Below are 16819 nucleotides of genomic sequence, written 5' to 3' on the forward strand. Positions count from 1 at the left end.
GCACTACAAGAGCGTAACCTAGCCGCCCTGGAAGCATTAAAGGTGCACGGTTAAGAAATATTAATGTCATATCCAATCAATCATCATTACCTCGGGGGAAAATCCTGTTTAAGGTGTAGAAGCATTAGCAATTTTTAGCTTTGGGAATGTCAGGATATCCTGCTCCTGAAATGTGTCTAACAATGAGCCTCCTCTCCGCCTGTCAAAATATTTTCCCTTTTGTCCTGAGGAATCTGCTCAAATCAGGCAGCTTCCTCTCTATAAAGTCAGCAGCAAATTGGAAAAGGCAACGTCTCCACCTACAGGTAGGAGATGAGTATTACATGTATGCGCTGTTACTCTGAGAATCAGATCGGGCTAAGCACTGCAAGAAACAAATGTGACTTGGTTCTGTTCTGTCGTCAACATGTGTTTGTCTCGTCAGTGAAACACTTTGAATACAACTTATCAACGCATTGGTCTGTTTTGTCCATATCATTAACATATTTCATGTTTTAAAAATAAAATATGTTGTCTAAGAGTTCATTAAATCCCAAAAGACTCTAAGCCTTGAATACTGTATACAATAAAAACTTCTGCAATTATATCAGCTTTAAACAGCAGAAAAGCAGTAAAATAAAAACACTAAATAGTAAATAACTGGTACACAGCTGATTATGCTGAGTAAATATCAGCTGGTTCTGTTCTGAATCCAACAGAAAGGCTACTAAAGAAGTTTTTTAATTATTGTTTATTTACAGTGACGCATTTAAAAGCGGGACTTCTCAAAGGTAGTGGAAAGTCTATGATCATCATCAGCAAGACCAGATGTTCCTATTTGATGATGTGGGAGCTCAATGCTAACGACAGCTGCAGGTGGATCTGACACTACAAGTGTTTTTTTTTTTTTTATTATTATTATTATTTCTATTTCTTTAGACACCATAGTGGTAAAAGCATAAGTTTCGACTTTAAAGATCAACAAGATTAGAGATCTACATTTCTTCCGTGCCATTAACTGACTGTATGGAGTTGTCACTCTTTTTATGAATTTGTTAATTGTCAAAATTAATTGTTTTGTTGTTTTTTTTTTTGTTGTTTTTTTTTCCCCCTACTGTATCTCTCTTATAATATACAGCTATGGAATAAAACATTTGTTTTTCAGCAGCTTAGAATCTAAATAATAGGTGCCGACATTCAACACTCAAACAATAACTGTTGAAAAATCATATATAAATGCAAGATTGTTTTTTTTCTAAAGCCAGCAGTTGCAAAAACTTTGACAGCTTTTGCACGTTGATTGACTGTATGTACATTTTCAATTGAAAACATGTTCTGTTCTTTGGCAGAATGATTTAATTTTGACTGTGCAATGAGTTTAAAGGGTGTAGGAAGACATGCTACGTGGAGTAAATAATGCTCTAGCATCACATTGTTATGCATTAAACACTGTAGACTGCATAATTAGACATTCAGCTAAGACAGGCTGTCAGTTTTTTTTTTTTTTTTTTTGGACATGTAAAAATCCTTAGTATAAGCACACCTGTCATACATCATGTGTGTCGCGTGTGCACTTCTACTATGTTATTTACACAACTGTTAAACAAATGTTGCTGCAATGGCCTAATAATAACAGACATCCTCAAGAAACAATATTCAAATCTCTGTCTGTGCCGATGAAGATCAGGATGGCAGATGCTTAAAACTGAAAGCGTAGTTCATAGCATGAGCTATTTCCTGAAATACTTGGAGACAATTGTATAACATGTAAATATAATTTTAATTTAGTATTAGTTGATCCTTAAATAGTAAAAAGAAAATAAAAATACCTGAACAAGATGGTGTCATGGCAAAATCAATACGTTGTAACTCGTGGTGTCGTAGTTTAATGCTGAATCCCACATCTTTGATCCCAATATACATTTACTGAGAGTGAAAATTCACAAAATACACTTATTTTTCTCACTTTTTGATCAGAATGACACATTTTTAATAGATATCCATACAAAGTAGGAAACAGTGTGACAGAAGCTTAATTCATGTGTTCATATTTAATGGTAAACATTACATACAGTATTTCTGCAATATAACACTTGAAGAAAAATATCAAATGTCTGCAGTAAATTATAAAAGCTAAATAAAGACTAAATTAGATATGTATTAGCTATACAATGTCATTAAGGCATTCTTATTCATCTTGTTTCTAGACTTTGCTTTGATGCTTCTTTGGTTTGGTGAAGTTTCTAATTCAGTTCATATTAAATTCAAAAGTAATTTATTTATCCAAGTATCTCATATTTATCTATGTTGCAGTTGATTTTATTAAATTTAATGCTAAATACCAAATACTAGAGAGGGCTTTTGTTGTAACACTAGAAAAAATATGTTATTTTTCTTATAAAGAAGTGCAGACTGTGTGGATGCTTAAAATGAGTATAATGGAATATAAAATAATTAAAAATGAAATGACTTTACGTAAAAGGATGAGATCAAGGACAGATGTAGCTTGTTTTTTTGTGTGTGTGTTTTTAAAGCATTACATGTAAGAATAAAAACAAACAGAAACATTTTGAAGTAGTTTAAGTGCATAAAGGCTGTATATTTGAAAGTTAGGAGTACATAATAAAGAGATACCATTAAAATAAGAACTTAGAAATATATGACCTACGAATTGAAAAGGACAGAATCATTGTTTTTTTATATATATATACATTCTTATATACAGTCTGTTGAATTGTTGAGTCAGATCGTGTTCCAAAAATGCAAGCAATTTACTAGGAAATGAGACATACATCAACATACAACCCATATACATATAAAAAAAAATAGTTTTTCAACATCAGGAGTGAAGTTCAACATCATTTTCTGCTGATTTTTCATAATTTGCTTTGTTTCTTGCTCTGGTTTGGTAAATTAACCTGTGATGTGAGAACATCAGTAGGAAAATGCAGAGCTCCAAAATAATGGAAGAGACACAGGATAATGATGACAAAGATGATACCTGGTATATGGATGTGAATGGTGAGCAGAGGTATGCTTGTTATATGCGTGGATCAAACAGGAGCACTGCAGTTAAAACATGTTTGTGTTACTAAGAAGCAAACCAAGTTTCCCATCATCTGCGCCCCCTTATTTCTCCCCCTGAATTACATTTCCACTGCTTCTCAAAAGAAAATAAGTTATTTTGGTCCAGGGAAAGGTCTTTACTATTTTATCCATACAAAATTAGGCTAGGTAATTTCTGCATACTATGTTGTTCTCCAAAAAAAAAAAAAAATCAAAAATAAAAGAGTTACACTTTTCTTTATGCTTTCTTCAGCACAAGGAGTCTCGTGTTTCTTTATTCTTCCTACAGAAAAGAGAGCATAAAGTTTCAGTGGGAGGATTAAGGTAAAAACATGCAGAAACAAGAGAAGAGAAGGTGTCCCTGAGTGTATGTGTGCGTGTGTGTGTGTGTGTGTGTGTGTGTGTAGGTGTATAGTGTGCCTCTGTCTGCCTATATGGTTTCCACGTAATTAGCGGGGAATAAACCCTGACGGCCGTCTTTGCTCCACCCCCTCCACCAGGCTTTGTCCACTGTCTCCACGTCCCTGATGATGTCACCGGGTTCAAAGGAGATCTCGGATTCGTCCTCTGTGGGAAACACAAGATAACATGGTGAGGACCAGATAATCACAGTGTAATTACTGCAAAACGGAGGCACTTTATGCGAACATGTGTGGTAATTATCCTCCAAATGGCAGCTTACCTGCCTGGTAGTCATACAGAGCTCGGACGCACATATGTCGGTCGGCTAAATCCTGCGGTGGATAGGAAAATTCAATGGGGGGAAAAAAGAGAACAGGCTATAATCATGAAATGCTGAATTTCTTGTTCAACTAGCATGATAAGTTTGAGGAAAAATTACATCACTTCCAGGAACACTGACAGATGTTCCAGTAAAATGTTCAAGTAACTTTTTTTCTGTTGAAACTTCTGGAGTCAAATCATGATATACATCATTCATCATTAGGACAGTCCTGAGCATTGGTGAGGAAAATAAATATATGATACCAAGCTGAAAATGTTTCTGTAATTGATTTACCTTTGTTGGAGTGAAATGAATATTTGGGTGTCTACCAACCAACAGGAATTCTGACGTGTACAGACCGGTAATGTGCCCAAGAGGCGAACAAAGATGCCCTGTCACTTTAAGAAAGTACTCAACTGCTTTTTCTGAAAGACAAATGACTTCAAATCATTGTCATCCTTTCATGCCTCTTGACCACTTTGGACAAGAGGAAATGGCTGTTGGGATGTTTCGCAAAACAAAGTACAAGATATAACGCCACTTGTCATTGATCAATCTGATGTTTGATTGAAGGTTTGGGAGCCTATGACGTGGTCAGATGATATAACCATTTCCCTCACTGCATGTCAAGCTTCTATTGTTCTTAATGATTTTATGCCACATTGTTGTGCCACCATTAAGAAATACATCACGGAAATCCATCTTTATTTTACTCTCAATTGGTTTGGAAGAATAATTCTCTGAAGAAAATGTGTAAACGTTGCTATATGCCTTAAAACATTATATTTAGGTCTGGGGGAAGAAAAAAAAACACCTCTTGTCCATTTTCAGAGATCTGCTGCTCTCTATCCTCAGTGATGTCTCCATCTTCTGTGGTTGTGTGAACTCTGTAGCAGACAGGAGACTCAGAGGTGCTGCCGTCTGTGTCTGTTGGACTCAAGGACCTCACTGAAAATACAGAGGAAACTAATTTAGAACAATTCAATCTGAGCTGAAACTGTAAAAATATGTGGTCATTGAAAAAAGTATATAGTTTTAAACCTGTGCCATTTTGTTCCTCTGTGCCGCCACCATTTGTCATCCCATTGGTTGATGGAAGTAGAGTCTCGTGCTTGATATCTTGACGAGCTGGTTCAGGATCTTTGATAGCGACATAGGAAAAATCTGAATAGAATTGGAGTTGATTTCAATTATTTTTGAAGGTTTCAGCACATTTATGATCTGTGACAATGCAAGTCAGTAGGAGTGACAAGAACTACCTGTGCATACTGACTCCTCCTCTTCCTCAGAAAACTCAGCAGGCTCAGCAAGAGTCTGGCTGTATCCTGAATAATTGCTCTCTTCTTCGGCTTCCTCTGCCTCCTCTTCAACCTGTGGCATCTCTGCTGGTTCTGCCAGTGATGAAGGGTCAGTTTCCTGTTTTGATGCCACCTCCTCGTCCTCCTCCAGCTCCTTCTCGTTATCCTCCTCATGCTGCTCTTCCATATCCTCCTCCTCATGCTTCTCTTCCTTCTCCTCTTCCTCAGGTCCTCTACCTTTACCCTCTTCTTCGTGCTCCTCCTCCTTGTCCAACTCGTTTTGCTCCTCCTTCTCGTCTTCCTTCACCTCTTGCATCTCTTCTTTATCTACCTCCTTTGTCTCGATCCGGTCTGGTTCAGCGGTGACAGAATCCACCTCTGGTTGTGTTTCAGCTTCATCTCCCTCCTGCTCCTCCTGTAGTTCCTCTTCCTCATCTGCTTCCACCAGCACAGCTTGCACTTTGAAGCCAGTGTCTGAGACCAGCTTGGTGTTGCCGAGGCCTGGTGTGTTGAATTCTGCCAATTGGAACAATTATACAATTAAAATTCAAATACAAAAATCACAAGTATTTGTTGATGGCATTGCAGTGCCTTGCAAACATATATTTTACACATTTCATTGCGACCGCAAACTTAAATGTATTTTATCACTGTTTTAGGTAAGAAAGTAACACTAAGCCATGAATAATTTATATAAGAGGAAATTAATGCATGGCTGAAAACTGAATTCAGCCGCTTTAAATCCGATGCCCACTCCATGCACTCCGGCCAACTGCCTTTAAAAGTCACCTAATTTTTAAATAGAGTCCACCTGTGTGCACTTTAATTTCAGCATAAATTCAGATGCACTGTGAAGGCTTTTGATCGTCGTTAGAGAGGATTAATAAATAAAGAGTATCATGAAGACCAGAAAAATACCAGACCGGATCGGAATGAGGTGAAGACATTTAAAGCAGAGTTAGGAAAAATGGAAAGCGTGTGGTAGAAGAGCAAACCTACCAGAATGGCAGACAGACTGAGCCAGGACAATTTTAATTAGAAGGTAGAAGGAGAAGAAGAAAGTCACAATTACCCCAAATAAAGTTTGTCATAAACACATCTGTCCTGAAAACACTGTGAATCACGACAGTAGCAAAACAATGCTGTGGGAAGGTTTTCCTTCAGCATGGATGGAGAAGCTGGTCAAAATTGGCGCTCATGATGTGGCAATGTGGGGAAAAGTGCATAGTTTTTACTTACACTCATGTCTAAAATACTTAAAAGCTCTGAAGCATCTGAAAGTTGATAAATATATAATCTTTCGATACATTTGTTCAATATATTCTTGGCTTGCCATTCAGCCTTACCTGTGTTCGGATCAGGACGGTTTGTTAAAAACTGCGAAGGCTCAAAGTTCAAAGGTTGCTGCTCTGCCTCTGAAAGCAGCTGAGCGATGTTTTCATCTATCACAGTCGGAGGCAAAGAATCTAAGAGACTCGGTGAGGCAGGAGGAGCAGACGGTTCTGTCGGTTCTGAAGCCTCGGGCTCGGCCGCGGCCTGAAACCGGTTGGTACTCTGTGGAATAATGGGCAGAGCTGAAACTGGGGGGGCAGGCCGGATGGGTGAGGTGGGCGGAGACATGGGGGCTCTGGGCTTCTGCGGGGAGGCGACGGGGTAAAACTCTGGGCTCCTCGGGGGAGACACGGCCCGGAAAACGGGAGAGTGAGGAGCTCTCGAAAAGGGGGAGACCAATGGAGAAGTGTACGGAGAAGACGCTGCGCTTTCTTCTGCTTTTGAGAAGATGAAAGCTGTATCTGTCAGACTGCGCTGGTATCGTCTAAATGGTTTTCCTGCAGAGGAACAAAGCAGTTATCAGCTCTAAAAATAACACAGGTTGGACATGCAAAAAAATATATATATATATATATATAATCCTGTGTAAAACAGATTGATGTGTTTTAGAAAGCAATTCTGCATTTTGAAGAGAAAAAAAAAACAAAACAAATCCTACCACTGCGGGAAGATCCAGGACTGGTGGGGCTCTGTGATGAAGATGATGACAGTTGTCTGAAAAACTCTCTGGGGTTCATGGAGCGCTGGGACACCAATGCTGCTGCCTCCTACAGGTCATCAAATATACAGCAGTAAAAAAAAAAATTAATGTGCGGAAATAAGTACAGCTACAACCAGAAGTTTACAAACACAAGACACATACTAATTATTTTTTTTTCTCCCTGCCTGACATTAACTCAGATCAAACTCCTCTTGTTTTAGGACATAATTACTACCAAAATGCTTTCTTTCCTCAATATTGAGAGAAAAATATGTATGTGATTTATTTGCAAATGTCTTCATATAGTATAAAAGACAATTATCCGTGATCCTAAGCAAGTGTATATAAACTTCTGAATTCAAAGGAAGTTACGGAAATATCTCTAGATATTGTTCTTGATATATATTTCTAGTATTTAGCAAATAGAAATAATTTTGTAATTCTAACTTCCCCAAAACACGAGAAGTTTGATCTAATTTAACTTCAGACAGTGAAGAAAAAAATAGGTGCTTTTTTTCTTATTATTATTTAGTGTATGTAAACCTCTTGTTTCAACTATTTATAGAAATAACTGACTAATTTCAGTTCTGCAAAAAGTCCAAATCTTCTAAGAATAAACATGACTTTTAATCAGTCAGTCACAAAAGGGGCATTTTAACAGTCATTTGGTAGGAACAACTTACAGCTGCTTTCTCTATGGATTCACTTCGTCTAAGACGAGCCCTCATGTCCTCTTCATGCTCTCTTTGCTGCAGCTCCTGGTAGAAAAACAATACATGTATCTGGGTGTTTTATCTGCAAACACTTAAGCTGTGATTTACAGAAAGCATGCTTCAAGTAATGCTTTTTGTTTCTTTTTGATTTAGTAGAAACTCTATGACCCCATTTTAACTTTCACACAATTTCTCTGCAGTCATAGCGTCAAATCATAACGCTGAAATACCGTGTGATGTGAGGAAAGGCTCAGCAAAAGTTTTATCCTCACCCATCTTAACTTCTCCTTCTTGCGTAGCTCTTCTTCTTCTGCTCTTTGTTTTTGTCTGTAAAAAATAATTTCAATGAAACAGGTGAAAGTTTAAAGTCTTTTAGCAATTAAACAGATTATACTATACTTTGTTTCTTTTGATAAGAATAAATTATGTTTAAATGAGGATGCCAATGAGTGAGGTGAACTTTTGGAAGAACTTTGAACTTGGCATTACTACTTTATATGTATATATATATATGTGTTGTTGAGATTAGTAAATTAGTTAAATCATTATGATTACTATTAGGTGTTGAGATGCTTTACCAAGGCCGAGAAAGAGTCACACGCTGTTAGACAAAGTTACATTTTTGATTCTGTTAGACACCAAGGTCCATTTCTCACGAGAAACAGAAACTTATCAGGCCACAGAGACATGGTGTGATTTCAGGGAGTGTCTTCAGTTCATATAATCAGCTGCCCTCCTCTTTCTCCTCAGACGCTGCACAGACTTTTTTAGAAACTCTTCTCGGATGTAATGGTAAAGTGTCTCCTTTCAGCGCTGAAAGTTAATAAAATAAGTAAAGTCTGAATGCTTTTCTTGGCTGATTTTATGCTCCGTGTGTCAATACAAATTATGATTCATCGATTGAGATTCTAAATCTCAACAGTGTATATATATATATATATATATATATATATATGGAGAATTTATCTAATAAAGAAAAAAAATAGCATTTCTACCATTTACCCTCGAGGGCAAGGAGATGGTGACAGCTGTGCAATATGCACACCTAGCTGCATGTCTATGTGCTTCAAACTTCACAATATAAACTGAAGGTTTGTGTCTTAATTCTCAAAACCTTCAGATTATGTCCAGCTGTCTCTGTACATGTTTTCTGTTGTAATTGTGTGGGAGAATGCTGAAGGCAGGAAGTGAGTTAAGGTGTGGATCTGCAAGTAGTTTACAAGAGACCGAATTACATCTGATCAGATGTAAACAACCTTATCTTTAAAAACTTTAATGCCTAAAGAAAGTGAATGATCGAAAACATGTTCATGCAAATATATTTTATACATAAGTTTTAATCTGTGAAGTGAATTAAAAATTAGTCAGAGGTGAACTGGCATAACGTTCAGTGCAGTGTTCAGACCTCTGCTCCTCAATCATCTGAAGTTTTTCGTTCATTTTTCTGTCTCTCTCCTCTGCATCCCTTCGCTCCTTCAGAATTCTCTCTCTTTCAAGCCGCCGTCTCTCCTCCGTCGCCCTTCTCTTTTCCTCATCTTTGCGCGCTTCCTCTTCACGCTGAAACACACGAAGGGCATCAAAATAACATGTATTTTAGTTTATGCATTCAGTTTTTTTTTTTTTTTATCTTGCATTTGTTGAAATTATGTTAAGCAAAAGTCCATCTTTGCATGCATTTGACGTACTTCAGCACGTGCCCAGAAGGAGTCTCTGTTAATTAGTCTCATCTCCATTGCGGCATTAGTTTTTCTGTAGTTTGTACCCTAAAGAGAAATATAAATGGAACAGTATTAATGAGAATGACACCAAAAAGGTATGGTTTCATTTGACGGGCAAGCTGGAAGTCAAAAGTGTTTTTGTAGAAACGGACTTTCTGTCTTAAAAGACGTTTTATGGATAAATGAAATGCTCTGTCTCCATCTGATGGACAAACAGAGTAGTGCAAGAGACTCACAACAAGTTCCTCCTTGTCCGCAGACCTGGAGCTCCTCCTCACCCACTGTGTGGGAGCCTGAGTTTGAGTCTTGCTCAGCTCAGCTCTTACCCTGTCCTCTGTCACATCCTCTGGCTTTTCTGCACTAATGAAAGCATGTGCTTCCTGAAACACAGAGGACAAGGAATGGAAAAAAAAAAAAAAAAAAAACGACAGGCGTAAGACGGATATGAATTTAATCCATTCTCATATGCTGCTATGCAGTGGCTCTGTTCATAGACACAATGCTGTTAATACACACAGTACTTCCTGTGGTTTTCTGTCACTCTCATATTAGTTATAACTTTGAGTTATGAAAATTTGAAGCCAAACAGTTGTGCAACTCCTTCAGCTGTACAGACAACGAGAGAGAGAGGAAAAAAAAAAAACAGCAAAAGCCAAAGCATGAGAACAAGAATGTGATGCTTGGTTTATGGATTGCCAAAAGAGGGAGAAGGGAAATGAGAAGTGTAGGGGCCAGAAGATATCCAGAAAATTGTGAAGGTAGTATTACCTAAAAGCAGACAGGATTGATACAGTTTTTTCTGCCAGTTTTAGCGTTTTGAAATGTATTTTGAGTTATTTTTTTCAAAGCTTATCACCTTAAAAAAAATAAATCTCCCTAAAGTTTTTTTTTTTTTTTCCCACCCTGAAACACTAAGCAAACACCACTATTAGGTAAAGTGCCTAATAGTCTCTCCCAAAGAAACGCTTCAGTCTCTGGGGATATTTAGAGAAAAACTATAAATCAAAAAAAAAAAATCTCTTGACATTCTGAAACTGAGAGCCTTTAGATGTTTTATCACCACGCCTTTGTTTGGATGCAGGCATCTGAGCGCAGCCAAGGACCTTAGAATAATTTCCCTGAGAGAATAATTCCAGGCTTGTTCCCAAAGGCCGTGTCTGTCAACCTCCTACAGGAAAGCGCAGCTTTATATCCGAGTGACAACACTGACACTGAACAGAGCTTTCAGTGTGCCTTATAATAAGCATCACTATAGTGTGCAATCCATATCAATCTTGCTGTCAATGCCAACTGCATATACTTGGCTCATGAAGTCCACAGAGCTGACAGTCAGAAAAGGACGGTCAAAAAAAAAACGTATGTAGTAATGGCTCCCGAAGCAGATGTGCAGGGATCAATTTTGATATGAGCCAGGGAAGAAAAATGTTTTTTTTTTTTTTTTTTTTTTTTTCTCAGAGTACTGACAAAGCTATACATTTTATTTACAGTAATTCAGTAAGAGCAGGACGTAAAAGAACTGTTAAATGTTATCATATTACTCAGACAAAAGAAAGATGTTTTCATATTCGTCACTTAACTATATCGATACAATCTTTGACACGAGAAGATAATGAGATGATGACCTCATACTTGTCAACAAGAGTCTCGTACCGATGGATTTAACTTGTTCCTTTTTCAAGATGGAATGAGGATGCAACAACAACAACAACAAAAATCCAGTTATCTTGCACATTTTGAGGAATTTTTTATTCCAAAGAAAGTCATAATTAGACATAGAGTACATGGTTAAAAATATACAAACACCCATCACAAATTGTCTTTTAGCAAACATGGTTCAGTGGCCAAACATTTGTCGAAACCATCAAGAAAATCTTGACGTAATTCTGGCACCGACTCATCTTAGTCCAGATATTTTCAACAGAGCTGAGGGTACATCCAGAAGTGCAGCCTCACCCTGATTTCTCCATTCCTAAACCAATTCAGTGTGTGTTTGTATCATGGTCTACTTGTTTAACAATTAAAGAAATTTTTTCTACAACTTTCAGTCACAAACACATTTAAATACAGATGGTGGTTTCATTGTAAAAGAAAAAAAGCTGCCATGCAGCAGTGGCCTCTGACCACAAGCAGCAGGTAAGGTAGGTGAAGTGTCTTTCCTATGGAAATGAGGAATCATTAGGATTTTTTGCATTTTATTTTTAAGATCTAAGCACAGATCTTGATATCACCATCTAAAGTAAATGCTTCAGTATTGATTCAGGGTGGAGAAAGGAGTGTGTTGGTCAATGGTTAGTTTCACTGCATAATTCTGAAATGGGGTGACGCTGTATGATGGATGTGAAATAATCTTTAAGGGTCTGTGGCACTGATGACCTGTGACAATGAAAAGTCACTGTTGGTATGCGACTGGAACCTGTCTGGTGGGGGGGGGATGAGTCCAAGGTGATATGACAAGATGTTTGCTATAATTGGACTCAGTTTCGCACAAACTGTCTTTCTGCTCTGGAACCAAACTGTTCCACGGCATTTCCCCGACTCAGCTCAGTGGAAGAAGCAGCATAAGTAAGCAGACGTGCGAAAATTCAATTTTTTTTCCCAGTCAAAGTTTGTCTCAGACGGCAGATGGATGACTTATGAAATGTCACTGATAGACTTCCAAAAGTTGATTATATGGCACATCCACAGCATTATCTACAGTGTCTTACGAAAGCGTTCACACCCATAGACTTTTTTTTTTCTTTTTTTCAGACATTGCGATGTTACAACCACACACTTCTGTATATTTTACTGGAATTCAAAGTGACAGACACAAAGTTGTGCATAACATCTGATTTGGAAGAAAACTTGATGCAACGCTTTCACCGTTTTCATTTGGAACAAGAGTCACTGGTGGTGACGGCGGTAGGAGTTCAAATCCTCGGTCTTGTCTCAGTCGTCGTGTGTTTGGGCAAGACACCTGACCAGCCTTGCTGGTCAGAAGGCCTGGTGCCACAGCTGCACCGCAGTCTGGTTTCTGTCAGACTGTCCCAGGTCAGCTGTGGCTACAAAGTAGGTCATCACCATCTGCAAGCGGATGACTGAATGTAGAGCGAAGCGCTGTGGGGTCCTTTAGAGTTAATAAATTACTATGCAGGCCATTTACCCTCTAGAATCAGAAGAGTGTCATCAGCATATGAATCAACTTTCACCAAAGTTTCACCAGGGTAAACTTTACAGAACAGCTTTACCCTGCAGTTACAGCTGTAGTTCTATTTGGGCTGGTTTCTCCAGGCATTGTACATCTTGATACTGAAATGTTTGTTAGCAAAACACCTCAAGATCAGGTCAGGATGGAAGAAAGTTTCATGATGTCAATTTTCATGTCTTCAAGTTTTAAAACCACAGTTTCAGTTACAATTGGACATTCTTATACATGAATGTTCTTTTATTAAAGGTTACATTTTTTTGGCCTGTATGTTTTGGGTTGTTAACCTGCTATGGTGAACCCAGGTTGTCTTCCTAGACTGCTCTTTATTTTGTCCATCTCCATCATATTCATCAATCCTGACTAATTCTGTGTTCCTATTAAGAAAAAGCATCCAAATAGCATGATGCTCCCAGCACCATGTTGCACAGAGGAAAAAAGTGTTGATCTTCCTCAAAACGGCATTTTACATGTACGACGTAAAAGTCAACTTTTTTCTCAGATATGTTTTGGCTCTCTTCTTGTTACCCTCTCTAAATTCTGCAGTGTGTTGCACAAGTAATAGTTTTTCTCTCAACAGATTGCCCTACTTAAGACATGGATCTTTAACGCTGCTTTGCTGATTAACGCTCTCCTTGCCAGAGAGCTGTCAGTAGGTGGATGATTCCAATTGTTGACTAAAGTTCTTTACAGATGAGCTGTACTGAGATTATTTGACAGGTGAAATTTATTTCCACATATCAGAGTAAAAGAGACTGAATATAAACACACACCACACTGTGGATCTATTCATTTGTGTATTTGCTACCTCGTGTAAAAATCCCAATAAATAAAAACTATGTTATATACGAGGTTTACAAAACTACAGCAATAAACAAAACGTTAAGAGCCAGTGACAAACTTAATAAATATATTTTCATTTGCGCTGTTCTCCTTCAGAGTCTCTCATTGCCATTTCAAAGACAATAACAGAAATTAACATCTATGATGAATTTACGCACTGAATCTAAAGATGAACTACATACAAAATTAAGAAGAGTTGAAACCAAAATGGTTTGAACTCTGCCTTATATAACAGATTAAAAAAAAAAAAAGCTGCAGCGTTTCAGGGTTCACTGATTTGACATGAACATCTTTCTTCATATTTTATTTACTGCATCAAGACAGTCTTTTTTCAAATCCAACTTTCCATCCCCGTTCTCTTACAGACTCATCTTCATATATTTCATACGGACTCAAACGCAAAACCTTACTGATCCAAGTTTTCTTAGCTAATATCCATGACAATGTGAATCCTTGCCCGCTATTCAGCTTTAGCTTTCATAAGCCAATGCAACTGTAGACTTCAATCTGTAACAGAACCAAATCAGCAGCTGCAGACTCGCCTCGACAGAACCTATTCACTGCCAGCCGAGACATGCAGCACAGATAGCCGAAAAAACTAAGTAAAGAGAAAAAGAGGAAAGAGAATGGAGGAAAATATTAAAGTAATCGCAAAGAAAATATAGGAAAATCTCCCACAGTGACAGACAAGATTCTGAGAAATATTAGCTGAGCTTTCAATTATACCATTAATCAGTGTGTGTGTGTGTGTGTGTGTGTTATGAAACTTTTGTGCTAGGTTTACTTTGCATGTCACTGCAAGGCCAGAAGAGAGTTTAGCCTTGCAGCAGATCAGTTTAAAGAGACAATATCTGTAGAAGCTGTGTGCAGTATTCACATAATCTCTTTCATGTTAGATCTGTGAAAATCTCCATGACACGTATGTACTCCATAAATGTTTAATGCGTGTTCATGTATGTAGCATTTACTAGGTTTACAATCAGTGGTGTTGATCCATTAAAGAGGATCAACACCACTGTGTGTATTATATTTGTGTTAAATGTCTGCAGACTTACAGAGTCTGAAATCCAAACTAAAGAGTCATTATTTCACACCGCTGCTCTTTAAGTATTTCAAACCACTCACTGACTCTAGCCTCCTCTTCTTTCTCTTAGTTACATTTCATTGAAGGCTGATCAGGGGTAACATTATGACCACCTGCCCACTGTGTTGGCACATTGGGGCATGGACTCCATTAGACCCATGAAGGGATGCTGGCACCAAAGCAGCATTTGATGTAATTAGTGTAAGCTGCGAGGTGGGGCATTGTTTACAGAGAATATACAAGATATGCAGATAGATTTGAATTCAGAGCATTCCTAAAAGACTTTTGCTTCATTGCCTTGTGGCATTATGCTGCAGGAAGAAGCCACAGCCATCAGGAAATAAACTTCACCTAAAACGGTGTACATTGTCCGCAACAGTGCTCAGGTAGTGTGGTGTGTGTTAAACTACCATCTACTTGAACTTTCCCTCAACACCTCGCACTGCCTCTAACGGTTTGCCTTCTTTGTACTGGACACATGCTACGTGTTCCCAGGTAAGCAACACACACTCAGCCGTCACTGTGTTCTAAAAGAAAACATGATGTATTTGACCAGGCTGACCTTGTTTTGGAACCTTCAACAGCAAAAATAAGTCAGCATGGGCTCCCTGACTGGTCTGCAGGTAAGAGCCACAGCAACTTGACGCTTACATTGCACCAAATGGTGCAGCTTTTGTTTTCCTGATGTGCAAGTGCGTTGGGTGCTGCAGGTTTAACACCATTTTCTCCTCGTACCCCATTTGATGGATGCTGGCCACCCCAGACCAGGAACCTGATTCTTTTTGAACTCTTTAAAATCACTATTCTTGATGAGTTTTTATGGTTCTAACACTGTGAGGACAAACTGTAGTCTTGATATTTAATATATTCTGCCCACTAACAAGTAAAATGATAAATCTCTTAATAACTTAATTTTTTAGAAGTTGTAAGTGTCAGTGGGCAAAATGTTACACCAGTTTAGTGTACATCAACTTTATCTAGAATTTGTCAAACAATTAAAGACCTTGCTTTTTATTGCTCATTAAATGTATCAAAACTGAAAAATTGCACTTCTTGTAAATCAACAAACTGTTTTAAGTTAAGTGAAAATCAGGTAAGGGTTAGGAACATGTGCACAGATCAGTAGGTGTTCATTTCACTTTCACGTGTTGCTATGATATCAGTGCAGTTTTGCTCCAATCGACTGATAGAAACAAAGAACTGAAGGCTCCAATCACACACCAACTACAGGAAGTTAGCAGAAACAATTCTGATGGAGTCTCATCTGTTTATAGACATGCTTCCATTGTGTGTAAAGGATTGTTCATCAGTGTATTATGTCATTTTGTTCATGAGTAATTCACTTGAGAAAAACAGGAAAGCCGATTCAGCGTTTCCCAGCGTGAAAAATGCCAAATTAGATCAGAGAAGAAGAAAAAAAGTTGGATTCTTCAGATATTCATCTGCAGTGTGCAGGTCAAGATAATTTTGCAAATGGAACCCATATGCATGGCTATGAAGTTGACTGTACGCATATTTTCTGTAAATCTGATTCAGGTTTGATTTAAAAAATTTAATCAGTTTCAGTTTATATATCTACTGAAAAAAATCTGATTTTTCTTTTATTTTAAATACAAAATCTCTTTACATGGAGTTCAATAAGAACAGCTAAAGCAGTTGAAGCTGTGAGCACACGTTTCGGTGTTGTGACCTAAGTCCAGCTGTTACAAGTGTGAGTATTTGCTGAGGTCAGAGGTCAAATTTTTCTCACAGCTCACAAAAGCAGGGTTGACCTTGTTCAGTCTTTTCCAGGTTAACTATGCAGTAATTTTCTTAGAGTAATAAAAAAAATCCAAAATTAAAATGTACAGCTTAAAATTGCACACATGCGCTCTTTCACTATGGGCTTGGAGAGTTTTGTGGATCACAAAATCCCAGATATGTCCCTTGTTCTTTAAAAAAAACGACAACAAACATTCCACAGATGCCTCTGCTGTTGATGGGGAGATGCCTTAATATGGAAACCAGAAAAATCCAGGCAATAGTTAAAAATCTCTTAGACTGAAACCAAAAGACAACAAAGCAGAGTTCATCCCTTTAGAATCAGGTCGGATCATAAATTTGCTCAGGCTCCATCACAAAAAAAAAAAAAAAAAAAAAAAACAAGTTTTTTGCCCCACACAAACTTTCCCCTTCCGG

The 16819-nt window shown here is 37.9% G+C and overlaps 1 protein-coding gene across 2 annotated transcripts in view; it reads right to left on the reverse strand.

Moving 5' to 3' along the window:
• Nucleotides 1–2504: 2504 nt before the first annotated feature.
• The window catches only part of LOC106953752 (drebrin-like protein A), a 37678-nt gene continuing 23363 nt past the window's right edge, over nt 2505–16819 (reverse strand). The window contains exons 5-16 of one of the 2 annotated variants that reach the window (XM_015042738.1): nt 9767–9910; nt 9498–9575; nt 9218–9369; nt 8085–8139; nt 7783–7857; nt 7058–7166; nt 6414–6896; nt 5029–5583; nt 4811–4909; nt 4584–4717; nt 3728–3779; nt 2505–3612 (exon numbers count right to left, since the gene is read on the reverse strand). In XM_015042738.1, coding sequence (XP_014898224.1) covers nt 3476–3612; nt 3728–3779; nt 4584–4717; nt 4811–4909; nt 5029–5583; nt 6414–6896; nt 7058–7166; nt 7783–7857; nt 8085–8139; nt 9218–9369; nt 9498–9575; nt 9767–9910 — 2073 coding nt within the window. In that variant the 3' untranslated portion in view covers nt 2505–3475. Of the gene's footprint in view, nt 3613–3727; nt 3780–4583; nt 4718–4810; nt 4934–5028; nt 5584–6413; nt 6897–7057; nt 7167–7782; nt 7858–8084; nt 8140–9217; nt 9370–9497; nt 9576–9766; nt 9911–16819 lie in introns of both variants that reach the window. The other variant, XM_015042737.1, reaches the window with a different exon arrangement.

Source organism: Poecilia latipinna, unplaced genomic scaffold (genome assembly GCF_001443285.1).
Source record: "Poecilia latipinna isolate Pla-1442-1.1 unplaced genomic scaffold, P_latipinna-1.0 Scaffold600, whole genome shotgun sequence".
NCBI classification, from domain to species: Eukaryota; Metazoa; Chordata; class Actinopteri; order Cyprinodontiformes; family Poeciliidae; genus Poecilia; species Poecilia latipinna.